Consider the following 23,810-nt stretch of genomic DNA (forward strand, 5'->3'; position numbering starts at 1 on the left):
ACCAGTGATTAGTCTACAGTGATGTCTTCTTCCTCTGAGATCTTAAAACATTTATTATTTGTAACTCATTTATTAAGTATTTGAGATATATTTAGCCATTTTACATACGAAATTTGAGATAACTTTTTTTTGTTTAAATTTTTAATGTTTTATTTGTTTCTGAGAGAGAGAGAGAGAGAGAGAGAAACACACAGACAGACAAACACAGTGTGAGCAGGGGAGGGTCTGAGAGAGAGAGAGGGAGACACAGAATATGAAACAGTCTCCAGGCTCTGAGCTAGCTGTCAGCACAGAGCCCGATGCGAGGCTCGAACCCATGAACTGTGAGATCATGACCTGAGCCGAAGTCCGATGCTTAACTGACTAAGCCACCCAGGCGCCTCGAAATTTGAGATAACTTTTGAATTGTTTAAATTTCTACATGTTCCTGTATTATTTACTGCTACACTTAAATCATAAGTTCCTTGAGGGTGCTTCTTTATAGCATTGTGCAGATAGTACATACAACTTTATAAATAATTGTGTGACTGAATTCTGTCAATCACATTAATCATCATTCTCAGTTATTCACTTCTCATGAACAGATTTACATAAGATGTTTTAAAATTTTAAATTCTGTGACTTCACACAGCACAGTAAAGCTTTTTAGAGAAATGATTTTGATTAAAGTTGAGAAATGAAGTTGATTAAAGTTAGCATGTAGACTTATTTTACTTGGCAAGGAGACCAGTTACTCTGCCCCATACCTCATTTTTTTTTTTTTTTAAGAGTTCCAGAAGCTGGTGTTCTTTCTGTACCTCCCCATCCACCAAATCAAAGAGAGCAAAGTATTTGACTAATATTTAGGGGATCTCGGTGGTCTCCACTGCTACTACCGTTACTACTAACTAGAAAGTTAATGAACATTTCTGGGCTTTAGTTTTGTCATTCTTAAAAATACTAAATTGCATTATATGATCTTTAAAGATACAGTGTTCCAGAATTTATAAAACCTACAAGTTTAAGGTAAACTACTTTTTAGAATTATAAAGTAGCACTTGATTCTTACACTTGAAGATAGTAGTAGTTTTATGTTAATTGCTTTTTTCTTTAAAAGGATTTGTAATCTCATGTTCTATTTTTTTGGTTAATTTTCTTTTCTGACTTACCAGTACTCCCTCACGTGTTGCTAAAGGAGTTGTTGACCACACCAAAATGAGTCTACATGGTGCTAGTGGGGGACATGAACGATCAAGAGATAGACGAAGGTCAAGTGACAGATCGCGAGATTCATCTCATGAAAGAACAGAATCTCAACTCACTCCTTGTATTAGAAATGTTACGTCTCCAACACGACAGCACCATGTTGGTATGTAAAATTCACTAATCTTCCTGACAGTTTTTATAAACACGCGGTTACCTTTTTAAAGCAGTAATGACAGTGAATTGTGCCTACTACTTCAGGGTAAAATTAACTTCTATTCAGTTGCTTCTATTTAGCTTAGCTTCATTCTTGCTATGAAAAAATCCATTTATTAAATGAAACTTAAAAGTGAATTTTTTAAGAGTCTCGAACAGTCTTCTAAAAGAAGTGATTTAAAAAGACTTTAAAACTGTGATATGTAGATTTTTTAAATCTTTCAAATAGATTTTTATCTGGAGATAAGTAGCAGTGGTTTATTTTTTTATATTTTTATTAAAATTTTTTAAAATGTTTATTATTTTTGAGAGAGAGAGACAGCAAGCAGAGGAGAGATAGAGAGAGAGGGAGACACAGAGTCCGAAGCAGGCTTCAGGCTCTGAACTGTCATCACAGAGCCTGATGGGGGGCTTGAACTCACAGACTGTGAGGTCATGACCTGAGCTGAAGTCCAGCTGCTTAACTGACTGAGCCACCCAAGCACCCCTGTCTTTTAAAATTTGCAGTAAACTGTTAATAGGAATTCTTGGTTAATCATGCTAGAAAAGGAAGTGAATGCTAGAACATCATCAAGTAGTAATTTGTTTTGAATTTTGACAGTATTTTTAATTCAAAAAGTAGAAGATGAAAAAGGTGTGAAGTGTTTTGTTTTCTTGACAAGTAGCTCAGGTCTTTTTCTTCCTACTTATTACTATAAATGAACCTTATTATACTTCAGGTAAATACACTGTGTGACTATAAAGCACCAGTCTGAAGCAGAGGAACAGAAGCTGTGTGAGAGTGCTGATTTTCATTTGTCCCTGGAGAAGGACACGTTTAATACCTTGACTTAGTATTTGAGGTTGTTTTTGATTGTTTTAAATGTTTTTCTCTTATTGTTTGTTCATTTTTGAGAGACAGAGACAGTGGGAGTGGGTGAGGGGCAAAGAGAGAGGAAGACAGAATCCGAATCAAGCTCTAGGCTCTGAGCTGCCAGCACAGAGCCCAATGCAGGGCACTGAACTAACAAACTGTGAGATCATGACCTGAGTTGAAGTCAGATGCTTAACCAACTGAGCCATCCAGGCACCCGTTTTTGATTGTTATAAATCAAAATCATTTATCCTGGGGCCTACTTATACAGAGAAGTTATCAATATGTAAGTAGGTCCCTAAAGTCAAACTAGCACTGATAAGCCAGAAATCAACACAAGTATAAATAAGAGTTGACAGTTTGCTATATGCTAACTTCAGTACCTGGGAAGAGAATAGGAGGATAATGTAATAAATGAGTTTATCAATTCAGCAAATTTTGCTTTTGGGATACTACCAGCATTCTGGAAACAGGCAATAAAATGGAGGTGTCAGAATATCTCTGGAGATATATCAAATCTAATTATATAATCAGTAAAGCTGTACAGAGTGTTCTAAGTAGCCTGAGTCATGGAGGAATTTGGCAGAAGCTGATGAATCTGATGAGATGGAGGTACATTTTTAGGTCACCTTTAAAATTTAGTTATCTAACCTCTAGAGGGAACTTACCACAGAATCTATTCTTAGTTTTAATTTTCCCTTTGTAGAATATTGGAACAGCTAAAGAAAATCTTCTGAATTTTAACAATATTTCCTACCTAAGTAAAATTATAGATAGTAATCATATGATCCTATAAAACTTGTGGCAGTGCTTTTATTCCAAACAAAAGTGATAATGAGAAGAGCAATATAGCATCAGCTATTGAAGCCAGTTTATTTGGTACACATTAAAAGTCATTTGAAAAATACAACTACTTCTTTGTGTCCTTAGTGACTTTTTTCTTCCTTTGGGACTTTGCTTTTGTGAGATAAATTACTGGTTTGGTAATGCTCTTTTTAGCATAGTGAGAGTCCAAAGTTTGTACTTTGTGTTCTCAGACTAGTACTAATACTTTTAGAATTTAGGACAGATAAAATTAGTATTTTTATTAATCTTTTACTAACTTTCATTGCTTACTTACCTGAGTTGTAAGACTATTCTGTTCTTGGTTTCTGTATATTTTTAAATAGAATAATATCATAAATTTACCTTAATTTTGATCTTAAGTAATAGCCATCAATACATCTTTTTAAAAAATCTACAAAAATTAGAAAACATTTTGATGTTATAGGTTTTATTCCTGGGAAATAATTAATATTTATAGTGTTCTGAAGAAATATTACTTGAAATCAAAAAGCAGAAATGCTGTGATTTAAAACAACTTTTCTACATCAGAGTTTTTAAAAACTATATATGGATTTTGAATTTTTTAAAGGAAAATTTGCATAACTTTTTTTAACGCCTTTATTTCAGAACGAGAAAAAGACCACAGTTCCTCTCGTCCAAGCAGTCCTCGTCCTCAGAAGGCATCTCCAAATGGTTCTAGTAGCAGTGCTGGGAACAGCAGCAGAAACAGTAGTCAGTCAAGTTCAGATGGTAGCTGTAAAACATCTGGGGAGATGGTGTTTGTATATGAAAATGCAAAAGAAGGAGCTCGGAATGTAAGAACGTCGGAACGAGTAACACTAATAGTGGATAACACTAGATTTGTTGTAGACCCATCCATTTTTACTGCACAGCCAAATACTATGTTGGGCAGGTTTGTATTATTGCAGTTCTTTGTATTATTATAAAGCACTTTCACAGTATTTTATTTACTTACATTTTATAGTAATTCTCTCAGAATGTAGTATTGATATTTTACAAATGAACTAAGCTTTGGAGGTTAAATAACTTTCTCAAGTTGATACAGCTAGAAAGTGGTAGAGCCAGATCTTGAACTTAAGTTTTTTTTTTTAAGTTCATTTTTATTTTGCATTTATTTTGAGAGTGTGTGAGTGGGGGAGGGGCAGAGAGCAGATCCCAAGCAGGCTCTGCACTGGCAGAGCGAAGCCCTATAAGGGGCTTGAACTCCTCTATGATGAGATCATGACCTGAACCGAAACCAAGAGTCAGATGCTTAGTCCCCTGAGCCACCCAGGTGCCCCTTGAACTTAGTTTTATCTCTAACAATCTTTGTTGTATCAGCAGGAAAAATAAATACATATATCAGTTAATGAAGATAGAGTCCTAAATGATCTCCACAGCTGAAAACCTTAAATTGTATGTAACAAGGTGAATTTAACAGTAATAATGTGCTTTCTTCACTTGGGGTTCCTAAATTCAACCGCCAAATATACCGCCAAATAAAAAATCAGCATTTTTTAAAGAGAAAAAAAAAAAAAAAAGCCCGACAGGTGGGTTATCTGAAAAGTCAGCATGAATTGTTAGTTTGATGTAGATAATAATGTTTGGTTTTTTTTAAATTAACAAGTAGTTAGTAAAATGAAGGAGAGGTCCTAGTCATTCTCTAATCTGTGCTTGTCCATAATAAAGATTAATGTAAAGTTTGTAGTTGTGGGAACTGCAATCCTAAGAATGATACAGGCAATATACACTTGATTTTTCAACGTGTCTAAAACTAGGATCAGATACCTTTTCACTGTAAAATTAGTATCTTTTTCTATTCACTCTATTATAAAAGGAAGGAGTATATAAACGGAATAAAAGTTTATGTGTAAAAAAAACTTTTTTTTTTTTCTAGGTTGTATGTGAGGAACTATTTAGAATGTCTGTACATGTGATTTCATGATATCTCTGCATACAGAATAAAAGCTAACATGTGACACTACATTTTCAAATAAATACTTTTAACATTGGCAATTAGACGTCATATCTCTCAGGAAAAATATAATTATGGCTTTTATGTATTTTTAGTAGCACAGAGGAATATTATTGATGGGAGGTGTCAGGAGAATGACTTGACACTATTAATAGTTTTTATTTTTACCTAAACTTTAAAGAAACACACTTAAAAAGTAGATACTTGAAAATTTGCTTCATTTGTTATGCCACATTAAAAAAAAATAAAACAAAGACCAACAGATGTGTGTGTATGTGCGCACATGCGCGCACGCAGTCGCACATGCAGATTGATCTGTGTTCTCCTTTTGTAAAAAAATAAAATTAAATTAAAAAAAAATTCAAGTATTTAAGGGGCACCTAGGACTTGTTTAGTCTGTAGAGCATGGGACTCTTGATCTCAGTGTTCTAAGCTCTGTTCCCACATTGGGTGTAGAGGTTACTTAAAAAATTTTTTATTTTAAGTATTTGAGAGAAATGCGTGACATTTGCTTCCTGAAAGAATTGTCTTTTTTTTTTCTTCTTCTTTTTTTTTTTAAATCAGTGAAGTCATCTTTTCCAATGTCAGTTGAGTAAAGCCTGTCTTTGGGGATGAAAATTAATATTCATGGGAACTGTAAAAAGCAGTTGGCATTCTTTTGGAAGCTTTGAAATAAAAAAAGCTTTGTTCTTCATAGATTTCTGTGTTATTACAAAAGAGGAAACCATTTAAATTGAGAAATTGTTGAGTGGAATATTTAGCCATATTTACTTTAGGAACAATGGTATCATGGAATACTGAGGTTCAACTTCCTTTAATCACAGTTTTTAAATTTTCTTGGGAAAATGTCAAAGAACATATTCTGTAAGTTGCCTCTTCAAAATAGTTACTGTTAAAGGGCCAAGAACATTACTTGAAAAAATAGAAATTGTTATTTTCTTAAGTAAAAATTAAGAGCTCTTTACTCATTTGTTTAAACTTTTCATTCATCTCTTCTTCCTTCCTCTCTACCCCAGCATTTGATTGCTTTTTTTTTTCAGTTCTAAGATGCAAGTATAAGAATTTTGAGTGATATTTCTTAGATTTATAGTTAAAATTATGAAAAGTGAAACAGCCTAATCTGCCTTTTTCCTATATGTGCTGCACTACAGTATTAACTTTGCAGTGAAGGCAGCAGTTTTAAGGAGAAGGCACAGATAGCATGGTTTCCCTTTTCTTTTTCTTTTTCTTCCTGGTAAGATTAGTATAAAAATCACCTTTCCCTCTAGATTGATTGATTGAATCCTCCCCCCCCCCCCCCCCCCCCCCCCCCCGGAAGAATAGGCTGGAAAGTTCTTTAGCTTCTGAATATTTTTATTTAAATTTTTTAATGTTTTTTTTTTATTTACTTCTAGGAGAGAGAGAGAGACAGCGTGAGCAGGGGAGGGTCAGAGAGAGAGGGAGTCACAGACTGAAACAGGCTCCAGGCTCTGAGCTGGCAGTCAGCACAGAGCCCGATGCGGGGCTCGAACCCGCAAACCGCGAGATCATGACCTAAGCGAAAGTCGGACGCTTAACCGACTAAGCCACCCAGGCGCCCCTTTAGCTTCTGAATATTATCAGTTGATTTTGTTTGCTTGTAGGAAATCTGTACTGTGTTCCCTCCCATCAGAAAGGATGTACTTTTAATATTTCTTCATTATTACATTCGCCAGAATAAATTGCTGATAAGAATTTTTAGGGTAGGGGCACCTGAGTGGCTTAGTTCGTTAAGTGTCCATCTCTTTGTTTCAGCTCAGGTCATGATCTTAACGGTTTGTGGGATCAAGCCCCTCATTGGGCTCTGGGCTGACAGCATGGAGTCTGCTTGGGGTTCTCTTTCTCTCTCTCCCTTCCCTGCTTGTGCGCATGCTCTTTCTCTTTCTCTCTCAAAAATAAAAAAATAATTTTTGAACTAATCTGATAAATTATAATTCCTTTTTAGTTTTGTACATGAAATAAATTTTCCCTCTGAAGGAAGTATTCTATTATATTTCTCAATTATTTATCATCATAGGATGTTTGGATCTGGCAGAGAACATAACTTTACACGTCCCAATGAGAAGGGAGAGTATGAAGTGGCAGAAGGAATTGGCTCCACTGTGTTTCGAGCTATTCTGGTGAGTGCTTGTTTCTTACATGTATTGACTAAATCACATAACCCCTTTCTGGTAGGTACTTGGACTGGACACAGAGTTCTCTTTGTATAGTATGCAGAGTATTGTTTTAAAAATACCATTTCATTCATTTTTATTTTAGTACATAAAGATAATACGACACAGATACATGAATTTTATGACTTTTGCACAGATAGGATGGGATAATTTATGTCTTAGGTAGAAATAGGCAATTCTTTCAAGGGCTTAGTGGTAATACTTCTGGAGTTATGTTACTTCTTCCTCCCTAATTCTCTTAAATAAGTTGATCAGTTTTTGCTACCTGAGAGTGAATGTAACTATATGAATTCTATTATTTTATTGCATATAACTAGCAAAGTGGACAATTAAGAACATGTAAAAGTCATCTCCAAAATGTAGTTGTTACCATCTTCATTTTAAACCTTTTTTTGAGATTTTAACTTTTTATTTTGAGGAATATTTGAATTAGTATTAGAGTCCCTACTTGTAATTTCCAATTAGTGATAAAGATTTGATTTATAGTATGTTATAATTTATGCCACAGTCTGAAAATATGGTTTCCTCAAATAACTTTGGGGAAGGTGTTGTAGGAAGTATCCTGAGGTACAAGAGAGGAAAAGAAGTTGATCATGATTAGGTTGTTCTCTGGTGTAGCAGCTTTATTAATTGTGTTATTGTGACTCTGAACCTCTAGAAGCTTGATTTTTGGGGGGAAGATCTTAATTTGGGGGATAAGTGCTTATACTGCCGTTTGACCCCCAAGTAGAGGTGACAAGTAACAAAATTTGGAGCTAGCCCTTAGGAACTTTTCAACTAGATTTTGGAAATAAGGACTATTGATTGTTCATAATAATATTGGATACACCCAAGAATAGTATTTGTAAGAATATCTATCTGTACATTCTGTTTACATATTTTAATATTTGGATATGACTTTGAAGTTCTTTATTAAGAACCATAAATTTTATTCAATTTGCTAGGTAATATTTAAGGTAACTTAAAATCTTTCACTTAAATTTTTTTTTTTTTTAAGTTTATTTATTTTGAGAAAGAGGAAAGGGAAGAGAGAGAGAGAGAGAGAACCTACACTGACAGTGCAGAGTCTGATGTGGAGCTCGGACTCCTAGACCATGAGAACATTACCTGAGCTGAAGTCAGACACTTAGCTAACTGAGCCACCCAGGTGCTCTTTATCTTTCCTTTTTCAAAAAGTTTTAAAATTTCATGATAGTTATATAGAAAAATAACTTGTGGAGGGAAAAATACATGTGAATTGGCATGATAAAGCAGAGAGAAGAAATGCATCACTAATGGGGAGACCTGGGTTCTAATCTTTCCTCTGCTATTAAATAATTATATGGATGGCTGAGTCAGTGAACCCATTTAGGCCAAAGTTTTCATATTGGTAAAATGAAAAACTGGTTAGGTGAACTGAGGTCCCATCTGACTTTAAATCCCATAGTTCAGAAATCTCAGAGCTCCACTGTTTCTGAAACTGCTGCCAGCTTAATTTTAACAAAAAGGTTTTGGCCACCTTGTGCTCAAGATATTTTATGCATTCTTTACTTTTTTTTGTAGGATTACTACAAAACAGGAATAATCCGTTGTCCTGATGGCATATCTATTCCTGAGCTGAGAGAAGCATGCGACTATCTTTGTATTTCTTTTGAATATAGTACTATTAAATGTAGAGATCTCAGTAAGTATGATGTTTTTTATGTGAGTGTTTCGTAGAGTTACAGTATTGGAAAATGAAAAGCCTAAAATAGTGCTGTTTACCTAGGCATCAGATATATAATTGGATTATAAAGCATTCTAATACCATGAAGATGATTTGTGGAATTCTACAGAGACCTTTACAAGCTCCTTGTGCAATTTTCCAAAATTTTATGTATGTATGTAAGTACGTACGTACGTATGTATGTATTTATTTTTTGATAGACACTCCCAGATTTCCTTCTTGACCCCTGTCTCTGTCTTTTGTTGCAAGTGTTTATGTCCCAGCTTGGGAACCCTTGCTTCGGTTAAGTATGGTATTGGCTTTACTCTTCAGATCACATCAACCAGAAATTTATAATTTTATTTGTACTTTGCATGTGAAATAATATCCTAAGCCCCTATGGAAGATAAAAATAATTTTCAAAAGCCGTATTTGTCATTAAAGATCTTAAACTGGATACCTAACCCTCAGTTCATACAAAGGGATAAGTGATTTTGAGAACATCAAACAGCCTCAGCAGAGTCTAGAACTTTGGAAATCCTAACTTTTTGATTGATATTTTCCCCTCATTACCTCCCAACATCCCTCCATCTCATTGTTATGCCATGCCTGAGGAAAAAGTAAGGGTGATTATACACAGAAAAGTCAAAATAGAGTTTTCAGATGTTGGCTTGGATGCTAAGTGGTTGAAGAAGTTCAGGAGAGGTTATTGTGGGCTAGAGGGATTAAGAAAGAGTTCAGAAGAAGCAGGTAGTGAATAATAAATAGGAATAATTTAGGAAGAGTAGAGTAGGGAGGTGACTCTAATGCTGACATTTTTGGAATAAAGTTGCAAAAGATGATATATTTTGAAAACAACCTAGTTGGAGCAGAGACTTTGTATCAGTACCAGAAGGATATGAGAATAAATAGATGGGCCACATTATGGAAGGTCTTTAATCCAGACTCATGTTCTTATATTTTTATCCTGTGTATCGTGGAAAGCCATTTAAAAAGTTTCCTACATGTGGTTATAGCCTTTTGTTAATCTCAGCCTTATTTACTTTATTAACCTAAACTCAACACTAGCTTGTCATACCTTCTCAAAGTTTAGGGTGTTAGAAACTGGGAATGAAAATTTTATTTGAAAATTTAAGGCACCTACTGTATGCTTTTCATTTTTAATTAAGATCTAACTCACTGAAAATATGTGACCTTATTAAGTCTTTCCTTAAGTACCACTTTATTATTGCCAAACATTCTTTAAAGTCTCCATAAAAAAACCTCCATAGGTGAGGCAAAGTGGCTGGTCCATCTCTGAGTCCATTTCTTTTTAAATGATATTTAAAAGTTTAAAGTCAAATAGTTGGACCAGTAGAGCATACATGTGTAAACACGAACAAAGTTTCTGTTTTTTTCCCACATCTTGAAAAATGTTTTTCCTAAACCATGAGCATTATTATTCTAATTATAGATATTTTAGTTCACCTCTTGTTTTTTCAATTCATGGGACCATTTTAATTTCTTTTTTTTTTTTAATGTTTATTTATTTATTTCTGAGAGAGACAGGACGAGCAGGGGAGGGTCAGAGGGAGAGGGAGATACAACATCTGAAACAGCCTCCAGGCTCTGAGCTAGCTGTCAGCATAGAGCCCGATGTGGGGCTTGAACGCACGAATGGTGAGATCATGACCTGAGCTGAAGTCGGACGCTCAACTGACTGAGCCACCCAGGCGCCCCCATTTTAATTTCATTTCATATAATTAGTTGTTGAATTTTGGTGACTGTCAGATAAAAAAAATTGACATGGATTTGGTTTTGTAATCCTTTGGACAGAGACCCTTGTCATCAATGTTAAGTCTCATTTATTATGGAATTAAAGGTAAGTAAGAATCTTTATGTAAAATATATGCAATATAGTTTTTCTAGACTTTTGGCTTTTAAATAATTATTTGTAACTATTTCTAGAATATTTGTAATATGTTTTTTAAGAATGCATAGATTCTCATAGGTATTATTAAAACTGTATAGAATTTGAAGAGACAAAATAACCTTTTAAAAACATATAAGGATAGTATAGGTGTAGACTTGAGTCCAAAACTGAATTTCTCTCCTGCTAAGATGTGCCTTAACTGTATATGGGAATGATACTTTAAGATGTCTGTCTCTCTTAATTTAAAATAACACAAGTACTAAGTGTTTATTGAATAGAGAGTCCTGGGTTTCTTGGGCAAGTTACTGAAAACCTTGTTTCTTAGTTCCCGCATCTTTAAAATGGAGGTAGTAATATTACCTTTTTTCACAGAGGTGTTAAGATTAAATGAATAGTACTTGATACACAGTATTACATGAGAATTTGGCTTTTAAAAAAGATAGCAAAATTAAGAAATAAAGGTAAATTTAAGAAATATTAAAGTATATTGTACATGCTGTTTTATAGTATTTTTACATTGAAGTATATTGTGAATAACTATATTAGTAAATATCCTTTAACACCTTATTAAATGGCTTATGTAGTAATCAGTCATTTTCTGCATTTTTTATTGAACACTTACTGGATACTAAACATTAGGTATATGAAAGGCAACAAAAACAGAGTCCTTGCTCTCATGATGCTTGCAGTATTGTGAGGAAGACAGACAAGTAAGTTATATTATGGTGTTAGAGAAAGAATAGGGTACTAAATGAGAATATGAGAGCTGTTCGTAACTCAGGAGTGGAGGCTTAAGGAAGCTTTCTGGAGGAACGGGAAAAGAAGGTATGTTTCAGACAGAAGGAATTGTATGTTCAGATTAGTACAGGAAGGAACTGACTTCATAATCTTCTGTCATAGAACTTACCATACGGTTAAGGAACTCTGTGGTAAATAGTAGCTCCCCAACTATGCTGTACATTTCTTCAGTGTCCATCTTCTTGGGCAAACACTGTAATCCACATAACGGTTTGAAAACCAGTCTGAACGCAGGAAGAAAAGCCCAGGGCTAAAAGAAATGAAAATATAGTATCTGTGGGTAAAATTGGTATGGAAAGTGAAATTTAAAGTTTGAATAATGCACCAATTTAGAGGGCCCAAGAAGAAAGACCTTGTAGGACACAATGAGACTACGACCAAAGACTAAAAATCTGAAGTTCTGTCAAAGCTATTAAGAAAGGGAGATCGGAGGTAGAGGCTCCCTGTGGAGTCATGGAAACACAGAGACACTGAGATGACAAGAGTCACTTGTGTATTTTCTCGCTCTGTCTTGCTCTTGTTTTTAGTTTGTATCATTAAACCAGTTTGAACTTGAGGGTAGGGACTCTGCCTTTTCAGCTTTGTGTCCATAGTGCCTGACACTGGTAAGGAAGGACTCAATAAACATTTGCCAAAAAAGTAAATTATTTTATCCCCTCATGCATTTTTAGGATCTGTTCCAGTTTTTGTCATCTTCTCTGATATCTGTAGTCTTTTCCTTTCTATATAATCTTCAGCCTCAAACAGACTCAGATCTGACCTTTGTCTGTTATAGGTACTTAAAAAAAAAAAAAGATTTAAAATATTTTAAGTTAAGGGGTGCCTGGGTGGCTCGGTCTGTTAAGTGTCCAGCTTTGGCTCGAGTCATGATCTTGTGGCCTAGGCTTCTGTGCTGACAGCTCAGAGCCTGGGTCCTGCTTTGGATTCTGTGTCCCGCTGCTCTTCCCCCACCCCTCCTGCACTCTGTCTCTCTTCAAAACTAAGTAAACATTAAAACAATTAAAAACTAAATAAAATAAAATATTTTAAGCTTTTCATTGGAATTATTTGAAGTTACCATTTTAGAAGAATTAACATATATACTGTCTCCTTCAACTGCTGTCTATTAAGTTTTATTTTTATTTTTGCTCTGTTCTTGTTTATTTTTGGATATTTTGTATTTTTGTTGTGTGTAGAATGTTTAAATTTTCTAACTGCTAACATATGAGAAAACTACTGAATTTTGTACATTTGTATTTAGCTGTCTAACAGAATTCTCTTTATTTCTAATAGTTTTTCAGTTATTATATATTCTTGGTGGATAATTGACTCTGTTGTAAATAACACTATTTTTTTTTAATTCTTTTTAAAATGTGTTTTTATTTTGAGAGAGAGTGAGTGTGGGGGAGGTGCAGAGAGAGGGAGAGAAAGGATCCCAAGCAGTCTTTGTGCTGTCCGTGCAGAGCTCTGTGTGAGCCTCACACTCACAGACCATGAGATCATGACCTGAGTCAAAATCAAGACTTGAATGTTTAACCAACTGAGTTACCCAAGTGCCCCTAAATAATACCCACACCCTCCCTCCCCCCATATATATATAAAATCTTATTGTCTAGAATATTTTGAACATTGTTTCAAATTTTAGTGATAATTCTGACATCCCTATCTTTAAAGGCGTTTCCTTTAGGTTTCACTGTTAAGTCAATCCTTTCTTCTTGACTCATTCTTCCATTGGCTAAACTTTGACATCCTTCTTTTAGGTCTTCTGTTTATCATTCTCTCACTTACTCCCTGTTCCTATATCTCTTAAATGTGGTCATTCCCAAGTATTTTGTCTTAAGCTACCTTCTCTCTCACAGAATCTGTACACTTACTTTATGTGATGCCATTCATCATTATGGCTTCCAATATTTCCTATGCGCTGTGGATTTCCAATTCTTTAATTCTTAAGTATCAGTTATGTGTTTCTAGTTTACTATTTAACTTGTAATCCCCTCCCTTATCAGGCTTTTTATCGATGCATGAGGTATGAATGAGTATAAATATGAAGTCATGAATAAGACTTCGTCCCTGCCTTTATGGTGTTCATAGTCTCTAGTGGAGAAGACAGGCGTTCGACAAGTAATGAAAAGCTGTGAAAAATGCAGTGAAGAAATGAGATGCTGTGAGAAGTGTATGGTAAAGGGACTGTGGAACATCATCGCCTTGACATTAAAGCTAAGACCTAAAGGAATGGTGAAGAGTATAAGATGCTGACTGTTGCAGGCAGCAGAACAGGTGTTTGCAGGGCTGTCAGGTTGGAATAGGACATGGACAAGCTTAGGTAACTGGAAGAAGGGAAATGTGGCGAGAGTGGAGGGATGGAGTGTGAGAGGTGTGAAATAAGGCCAGAGGAGTAGAGAGAAAACAAAATTTATTAACTGGACAAATATCTAATGACTGATCATTCTGTACCAGTCTATTATGAGTTCTGGAGATATGGCATGAACAAAGCAGGCAAAATTGCCTGCTCTAATGGACCTTACACTTTTTGGGGGAAGATACACAATAAACCAGGTAAACAGGTAACATAGGGTATGTGAGTAATAGGTGCTGAGGAGGGAGAAAAAGTAAGGAAGGGACATAGAGTAGCCAGAGAAGCCTTAATTGGAGAGGAAATTTTCATTTCAGGCAAAGGTTACCAATGAGTGCAACCTTTGAGATGGCTTGCCTGGCATGTTTGAGAGCAGCAAAGAGTTGGAGGAAAGAAGTTAGAGTGTCTGTAGTAGGAGATGAGGTTAGGAGGGGACCGAGGTCATGTAGAGCGTTTATCTTTTGGCTTTTATTCTAAGCGAAATGGGAAGCCATTGGAGGGTTTTAAACCGAAGAATGATAATGATCTGTGAGGTTGCCAAGGTTGCTGTGTTGTACCATTTTGTGGGGGCACTGTTCACAGAGAATTCCATGTAGAGTTGTGTGGTGCTGTAGTCCTGATCTGACCGTGGCTTAAAAGGATTACTCTTTGCTGTTGTGTTGGGAGTGGATTGCAAGGAGAATTAAGGTAAAAGTAAAGAGATAATTAGGACACTGTTGCCATAATTCAAGTAAGAGATAGTGGTGGCTTAAATCAGGGTGGAAACAGTGGGAGGTGATCTAATTCTGGGTGTGTTGGATGGCACAGTTGTCAGATTTGCTTGTTAACTGAATAAGGGATGGGGAAGAGAGAAGAGGATTTTTAAATTTTATTTTGAGAGAGAGAGAGAGACACCGAGCACATGAGCAGGGGAGGGGCAGAGAGAGAGGAAGAGAGAGAGAGAATCCCATGCAGGTTCCGTACTGCCAGCACAGAGCCTGATGTGAGGTTCAAACCCATGAACAGGGAGATGATGACCTGAGTCAAAGTCAAGATCCAGACACTTAACTGACTGAGCCACCCAGGAACCTTTAATTAACTGGAAGAGGACTTTAATTAACTGGAAATGTGGAGTTGCCATTAAGTGAGACAAGGGGAAATGTCATGGGGAACAGAAATTTAGAAGCTTGATTTGGGACATGTTATATTTGAAAAACTTATTATATCCAAGTGGAAATGCTTAGTGGGGCATTGGGTATACATGTTTAAAGTTCAGGAGATAGGGCGCCTGGGTGGCTCAGTTGGTTAAGGTTTGACTTCAGTTCAGGTCATGGTCTCACAGTTCGTGGGTTCGAGCCCCGCCTCAGGCTCTGTGCTGACAGCTAACTCAGAGCCTGGAGCCTGTCTTTGGATTCAGTATCTCTCTCTCTCTCTCTCTCTCTCTCTCTCTCTCTCTCTCTCTCTCTCTCTCTGACCCTCTCCTGCTCGTGCAATCTCTAACTTTCAAAAATAAATAAAAAATATTTTTAAAAAGGTTGTTAATAAAAATAAAGTTCAAGAGAGAAATATGGGCTAAATTTATATGTAGGGAATATATATATAATATTTATAAATTTGTATGTATATATACATATATAAGGCTTATGTAGGATATATATATGTAGTGTTTAAAGAAAATATTTTTTTAAAGGACTGTACATACCAGTCCTTTTTCATGTAACAGGACTTTATGGACCAAATTGAGGATCTTGGACTTTTATTCTAGGCACAGTATGAGCCATGAAATATTTAAACTAGAGGAGACGCATAATTTGGCTGCTCAGAGGAAGATGGATTACACAGGGGCAAAAGCAAATGTTGGGGGAATGTAATTAGTTTTTATAGTAGTTTGGTGAGAGTCAAGAATGACTTGGACTTGGTGGGGGTGTTAGGTGGAGTGGAGTGTGTTCATGTTAATTATTGTTATATAACAAACCATTCCAAACAGAGCATAAAGTACAATCATTTTTATTCTATGGGTCAAGAATTCAGACAAAGAAGAGGTGGCTTTTGTCTACTTCACAATGTCTGAGTCCTCATCTTATGAATAATTGAAGGGCTGAATGACCTAGAAGGCTGCAGGCTTCTTCACTCACATGTCTGCTGCCTGCACTGGGATGACTCAAAGCCTGGGTTCAGCTAGGGCTGTCAGAGTACCTACATGTGGCCTCTTCATGCACCTTGGGCTTCTTCAGACTGCAGACTAGGTTAGGTGGGGAAGCATTTGGAAAGTGAGCATTCCCCAAGACCAAGGCAAAACCACAAGTCCTGCACTGTCACCTCTGCCATGCTCCCCTGGTTACAAGCAAGTCAGTGTGACCAGCCTGTGTTAAAGGGGAGGGGAATCAGACTCCACCTCCTGGGAGGAGATGTCAAGGTCCCATTGCAGAAAAGCCTGTGGCATAAGAGATTTTGCAGTTATCTTTAGTTAGCATCTTTAGAGAAGGAAATGACACCATTCAAGGTGTATTTAAGAGGTAGACTTGATAGGGTTTGGGGAATAATTGAATTAGGATGTGAAGGAGGAATCAGGGATTCATTTATTTATTCTACAAATATTTAAGTTCCTACTATATACCCGGCACTCTTGTGAGATGATTCTGAGAAATGAATGGATGATGTGGCTATTTACTGATTTGGAAAACTCTGCAGGGAGAAGCAGATATGATTAAATTCACCTTTGAATATATTGAGTTTGAGGTACTTGTGAGGTGGCCTCCCTGTAGAGATTTCCAGAAGGCAGTTGAATATAATGCATCTAGAATATAGAAGATGAGAATTAGTAGAATAAATTTCGGAATTATCAGCATAAGGTAGGAGAAGAAAAGAAAATTGTCCTGAGAAACATCAGTATTTAATGAACAGCTAGCGGAGAAAGAGTTGGTAAAAATGATTGAAGAACATCTGAAGGAGAAAGAAAGCCAGAGATCGTGGCATCAGAGATTCTTTGCAAAGAGAGTGTTTTAAGAAGAAGAGGGTGTTGGTCCTTAAAAGAGATTCAACCGAGAAGTCAAATAAGAACAGGATCCAGAGATGTTCATTATTTTTACCATATAAAGGTCATTTGGAGGCTATATTGAGAGCAGTTTTGAGGATTATTGAGTGTAGAAGTCAGATTGGAATTGGTTCAAAACTTAAAATCAATATGTTGATATATCTAGGAGTTTGATGATAAAGGGTATTAAAAAGAAATCATAATGGGAAGTAGCCAGCCTGTATATCTAGCAGTTTGGCGATAGAGGGAATTCAAAAGGAATTATAATGGGAGGTGGCCAGCCTAGAGAGAGGCCATGGCTAAATAATAACATATTTTACTTAATAATTTGTTATGTCATATATTATTAATAATTGTTATATAATTAGCAACATGTTTAGGAGGAAAAAAGCTCTCCTACTGTAGACTATAGATTAGATTGAGTTCTAATTCCTTCTCTAAGCCTCTCAGTAGTTCTGAATTAGTAGTACTTAAGCTTAAATAGGAGATAGGACATTGCCATTGACATAGAAAAACAAAAACGATTAGGTCAATGCAGGTGAGTTTGTGTCTGTGTACTTGGGAAATTGAAGTTATTCGTTATGTCTGTACTTAGCCTTTTGCTTTCCTTATCCCAAGGCCAGTTCACTTCTTTTCCTACACTGATATGTTAATGATGTGTGTGAATAATTTTGTGAGAAAAAAACATGGGAGATGGAATATGGGAGCTATTTTAGTTTATGTGGACAATCTGAAACAATCCTTAAGATCTGCTTTAAGATATAATTACATATATTGATAGAAGACAACATGATACAGTAAAAAGTACCCTGGGCTAGGGAGGGCTTGGGGGATTTAATTCTGATTTTGCAAATTAGTTTTGTAACCTTGGGCAGATCACTTCATGAAGTATAAAATGGAGCTTGTGTTAGATGCTTTTAATTGGCCCTTCTTGCTGTAAGATTCTGCAGTTTCATAAAATCTCTTCCTAGGAAGTTTTTTTTTTAATGTTTATTTTTGAGAGAGAGAAAGAGAGAGGGAAGGAGGGAGGGAGGCAGTCCAGAGGAGGGGCAGAGGAGAGGGGGACACAATCCAAAGCAGGTTCCAGACTCTGAGCTGTCAGCACAGAGCCCCACACAAACCGTGAGATCATGACCTGAGCTGAAGTTGGCAGCTTAACTGACTGAGCCACCCAGGCGCCCCCCACCGCCGAGTTTTTTTCTAATATTTATTTATTTTTGAGAGCATGAACAGGAGACGGGCAGAGAGGGAGACACAGAATCTGAAGCAGGCTGCAGGCCCTGAGCTGTCAGCACAGAGCCCAATGCGAGGCTTGAAGCCACGAACTGTGAGCCAAAGTTGGATACTTAACTGATTGAGCCACCCGGGGCCCCTCTAGGAAAAGTTTTGACTATAAAATAACCAGTATATTTTGTCTGTAGGGTTGTAGAGTAGATGATGAACTAATATGATGTTGTGTGTGTTCCTTTACTTGTCAGTCATCAAAAAAAATCAAGGCATTTTTGTGGGTTTCGTTTCAGGTGCCCTAATGCATGAGTTATCAAATGATGGTGCTCGTAGACAGTTTGAATTTTATCTGGAAGAAATGATCCTGCCCCTCATGGTAGCTAGTGCCCAGAGTGGGGAACGAGAATGCCACATAGTAGTGCTTACAGATGATGACGTGGTTGATTGGGATGAAGAGTATCCACCACAGATGGGAGAAGAGTATTCACAAAGTAAGTGTTGTGGCATGTTTTCTCTCTTGAGTCGTCACAGATTCTCTGTATCTTTTATAATACTGATCAAAGGACAGTTTTTATAAAGAAAGTACATTGAATTCTTACCTACACCAGGAGTCATCAACTATGGCCTGTGGGCCAAAATCCAGCCTATTGCCTGTTTTTTTAAGTCCAGTTTTATGTATTGTCTATTGCTGCTTCTGCGCTACGATGGCAGAGTTGAGTAGTTGCAAGAGAGACCGCATGGCTCGCAAAGCCCGAAGTATTTACTCTGTGGCCTTTTATAGAAGGATTATGCCCACGCGTATCCTGCACAGAAATGGTTTGCTCTTTGTTGAAGTATCTGGATCTTGATGGATTTTTTTTCTTTTCATTTAGAAAGAAGCCTTCTAGAGAAGTAGATCTTGGAGTTAGATTATAAAAAATCAGCTGATTTTTTTAGATGAATTTTTATTCATCTATAAAATGAGAAGCTTCATCTCATTGGTTTTTAGTGTGACTTTAAGTTCTAAGATGTTCCCTTTTTAGTATCCTGTGTGTTCTGGAGGATATAGTGATCCTTCAGAAATCTTTGTGGAACTGTAGTTAGGTATTTCTGACCAAAACAGCTTTTCTTGAGCAACAGTGATTTTTTTTTTTTTTTCCCGTATTACTACATTTACAAACATTAAAAAAAATTTTAATGTTTATTTTTGAGAGAGAGAGACAGCACGCGTGTGCACGCAAGCAGGCGAGAAGCAGAGAGGAGACACAGAATCTGAAGCAGTTTCCAGGCTCTGAGCTTTAACACACAGCCTAATGTAGGGCTCAATCTCACAGACTGCGAGATCATGACCTGAGCCAAAGTCAGATGCCCAGCCGACTAACCCACCCAGGTGTCCCTCAAACTTTTTCTGATAAGAGCCTTTTGATTTTTTTGTTGTTGTCAGAAAATTTACTTTTCTTGATGAACCCAATAGAGTATTTTTGAGCAGTTTTATAGATTTGAGATATCAGATAGAGTTAAAAGAATGATTTGAGGAACTAGCTAAAAGAACCTGGCATCTTGCTCTGTGCTCCAGTCTGTGTTGAGTTGGTAAAGATGAGGGTTTAAGTAAAAAAATACAGGCATATAGAAACTTACCAGAATGCCTTAATTTCTGATGTTTTCGATTTACCTCTCCTTGTCTAAAAACGAAGCAGTCTCCCAGTGGTATTTTTTTTTTTGAAGATTTTCAAAAGATTATTTTAACATAAGTTATAGTAGCACTTTTCAGAGTTTACATTGATATGTTCCTTTTGCATAACCTACTTAATGAGTGTTGTGATTCTTCTCTGGACAGTTGTAGTAACAGCCATTTCTGTCGTATTTCCTCATTCCTAGCTTGTTTTCTGACAGTAGTTTCCTGTAATAATATGTGGAATAACAAATTGAGCAAAACACAGGAACAATGAAAAGCTAACAGAAATTAAAAGAAATATACTAGAGAGTATAGAGCCAGCTGTAGAACATAGAAATGACATGATAGGGGCGCCTGGGTGGCTTAGTCGGTTAAGCGTCCGACTTTCGCTTAGGTCATGATCTTGCGGTTCGTGGGTTCGAGCCCCGTGTCGGGCTCTGTGCTGACTGCCAGCTCAGAGCCTGGAGCCTGTTTCAGTCTGTGACTCCCTCTCTCTCTGACCCTGCCCTGCTCACGCTGTCTCTCTCTCTCTCTCCTAGAAATAAATAAAACATTAAAAAAAAAGAAATGACATGATAGTGATAGAGGAATATGGTTGACCTGGCTTTTCCTTTTCACTTGTTGAACTTCCCATGACCGTGTTCTTTGGTTTGTTTTCTTGTTTTTCATCTTCATCTTTGAAGCTTAAAGAGGACTGAAAACATTTTTACTTAATTTGTTTAAATATATTTCATTTTGTGCTAAGATGTTCCACACTAGAGAAGATTCATTTGAGGAGACACTGCCTCTTCAGCCTGATTTTCCTAAATGTGACATACACATTCTGAGATGTCAGCAGATTTGTATCTTAAAATATCAGTTATCTTAAGGATGTAAATCACAAATTTACCCCATGAGTAGCATCTGTATACGTATTTTCCTTTTATTGGCTCTTAAACCAGCATGTTTGGTTTGTGAGTGTGTTTTTCTTTTTTTGAAAAAACCTTTGCAGTTCACCTTTTAAGGGAGATAACTCCACCTGAAAGAGAGAAGGCGAGGAAGGTCCATCACTCTAACTCCCTGAAGTTCCCAGCACATTTGGAAGACTCAACATGTTGTTAGTGGAATGTCTGTCCTTTGCAAAGCCAGTTTGCTCTAAACAGACTAACCTAGGCAGAACATGCTCGAATCTGCCATTTTTTTAACATCAGTATTAAACGGGGCTGTTCGCCTGAATTGAAACAGTTTGTGGGGAGGGTCTTTGCCTTTTTGGGGAATTATTAATAGTTGCTCAATCCATGATACAGACTATGTATCCGTTTTGTACTTTCTGACAAGGCAGTTTTTTCCCTTCTAGACAAGGCGTTATAGGCATCACAGCAAAGTCCTTGACTTTGGCTGCTTGATAATGATGTGACATTGCTATCTGTTGGGTCTCTTATTTGAAGAAATTGGGGAAGATCCCACTCCAGTAAGTTTGTATATGATGTTTCAGAAAGAGATTCTTCCTATGGATTGGGTTACCTGATTGGTTGTTAAAGCTTTTCTTGTTTCAACTTGAGTAGACATTTGCTTATATATTAACTGTACTGAATTGTCCTGTCCTGTTGGCTGGTCATCCTTCCGCATCACTGCATCCATATTGGGCTTGTAGGGTTGTCAGGCCCCTTTGAGGATCAAGATAATTTTGAGTTCATCTCTAAGTGCTTTGATTTTAATAAGAAAATATTTTTGTTTTGTTTCCAGTTATTTATAGCACAAAATTATATAGATTTTTCAAGTACATTGAAAACAGAGATGTGGCCAAATCAGTTTTGAAGGAGAGAGGTCTTAAGAAGATTAGATTGGGAATAGAAGGTAAGACATTTTCATTATTTTCTATTTTCTTTTTTAAAAAAAGTTAAAAATTGAATGCCATTTGGAGTATAGTTTGACAAATATATACTTTGAGAAGAACTCAAATGATTACCAAATGAATGTTCATGCAGTAGACCTACAAATAACAAATATTAGTTTTCTTTGAGTAGAAAGCCATTAGAAATTATTATTTATTCCATAAGATCCCCTAGCAATACAGAGAAATTTGTCTACCATAGATCACCCTGGTGCACTTTTTAGCCCATATAGTATGTTTGGGCACATGTGTAGACATTCCCATAAGGTTGGCAGAGCTCTTAGCCCATTAGTGATCATTGGGGTTCCTCAAAGCCCAACAGAACTAAAAACTACTTTCTGAAAATGCATGTACAAGCATATTTGTAGTTTACTGGTTCTTAAGGTATATTAATAGTTAACTTATTTTCACATTAAATACAAATTACAAACTTATTTCCTCTTCTTAAATGTGTACATTTTTAGATTGCTTTTACTTTGTGGTTTAAATAGAATTTTCCAGATGCCATGTCAGATATTTTTATTTTAAAGTGCCTTTACTAAGAACAACGTGTCTTCCTTGGCATAACATGGCAAAGTGTAAAGATTAAAGGTTCTGGGGCCACATTGCTTGTGTTACTTAAGTCCTATGACTTAATAGTTGTATGGCCTTGGCGCTTAAATTCTCTGTGCCTCAGTTTCTTCGTCTAAAATGGAGGCATTAATAAGTACTCTACAGGGCTATTATGAGGGTAGAGTGAACCAGTACAGGAAAACCACTTAAAACAGGGCCTTGCACATAGTACTTTCTCAGTACGTCTTTGATGCTGATAATGAAGATAATGGTGTTGATCAGTGACTAGTTGAGCTGTTGGAGATCATAGTAATGAGCTGCTGACATATATGGGAAAGGATGACCAGAAATAGGGTCTTTGCAGGAAGGGGAGGAGACTTTGGGCTTAAAAATGTAGTGGGATTGCTCACACATTTGCTTCACCACTCTGTGTTGTCCTCTGTCATTTTGTCAGTCGTGGAATTTAGCTGTTGATTTCCAAGTGAGAAAGAAGGCACCTGGAAACGTGTAGATTAAGAGGTTGAGGAAGGCATCCCTAAGACAGATGTGTGAGCTGAAGCCTGATGACAAGTAGGTTGGAACCAGGTTGTAAAAAAGCCTTAGATACTATGCTAAAGACTGTGGACTTTCCCTTGGAGCACGAGGAAGCCATTGGTAGTAGTTTTTAAGCAAGGCTGTAATAGTACACTTGTGTCAGTGGTGATTTTGTGTGGAGGAGATTGGAATATGGTGAGAGAGGAATTTTAAAGACTTCCTAATAGTCCAAGAGGAATCAAGGACAAAGGAATAGAGCTGGAGAACTTTTTTTTTTCCCAAAGCTTTTTTTAATGTTTTATTTATTTTTGAGCCAGAGAGTGTGAGCAGGGGAGGGTCAGAGAGAGAGGGAGATACAGAATGTGAAGACAGGCTCTAGGCTCTGAACTAGCTGTCAGCACAAAGCCCGACGTGGGGCTTGAACCCACGAACCGTGAGATCATGACCTGAGCCGAAGATCATGACCTTAACCGACTGAGCCACCCAGGTGCCCCGAGCTGGAGAACCTTCTGAACTCTAGAGCTGCACTTCAGATGGTAATTGATTGGGAGTGTGAAACAAGACATTCTGCAGCCGGTTTTTAAAAGGTTTTTAGCCCTGCCTGCTCCTGAGCCACATACATGCACATTCCATACGTGGCTAAATATACTAGCTACCAATGATGCTTACATACATCTTTATGCAATAATTAGAGTCCCTGGGATGTGAGGTTTTTCTACTTTTTTCTGATTAAAAATATTTATTTATGTATTTTGGGAAAGAGAGAGCATGAGCAGGGGAAAGGCAGAGAGGGGGAGAGGAGAATCCCAAGCAGGTTCCTCACTATCTCAGCATGGAATCTGATGTGGGGCTCAAACTCTTGAACGATGAGATCATGATCTGAGCTGAAATCGAGTCGGATGCTTAACCGACCGAGCCACCCAGGTTCCCCCTAGTTTTCTCCGATTCTAATATGGTCTGTGGTCCATGAGCCCAATCTAGCCCATTG

At 36.8% G+C, this 23,810-nt stretch overlaps 1 protein-coding gene across 5 annotated transcripts in view; it reads left to right on the top strand.

Moving 5' to 3' along the window:
- The window catches only part of BTBD10 (BTB domain containing 10), an 81,168-nt gene that overhangs the window by 55,259 nt on the left and 2,099 nt on the right, over nt 1–23,810 (top strand). For all 5 annotated transcript variants that reach the window (XM_039240871.1, XM_039240872.1, XM_039240875.1 and 2 more), the window contains 6 exons: nt 1,152–1,348; nt 3,704–3,989; nt 7,087–7,189; nt 8,786–8,906; nt 18,503–18,700; nt 21,589–21,699. In XM_039240871.1, coding sequence (XP_039096802.1) covers nt 1,152–1,348; nt 3,704–3,989; nt 7,087–7,189; nt 8,786–8,906; nt 18,503–18,700; nt 21,589–21,699 — 1,016 coding nt within the window. The remainder of the gene's footprint in view (nt 1–1,151; nt 1,349–3,703; nt 3,990–7,086; nt 7,190–8,785; nt 8,907–18,502; nt 18,701–21,588; nt 21,700–23,810) is intronic.

This window comes from Hyaena hyaena, unplaced genomic scaffold (assembly GCF_003009895.1).
Source record: "Hyaena hyaena isolate Hyena2069 unplaced genomic scaffold, ASM300989v1 scaffold_183, whole genome shotgun sequence".
Classification (NCBI taxonomy): domain Eukaryota; kingdom Metazoa; phylum Chordata; class Mammalia; order Carnivora; family Hyaenidae; genus Hyaena; species Hyaena hyaena.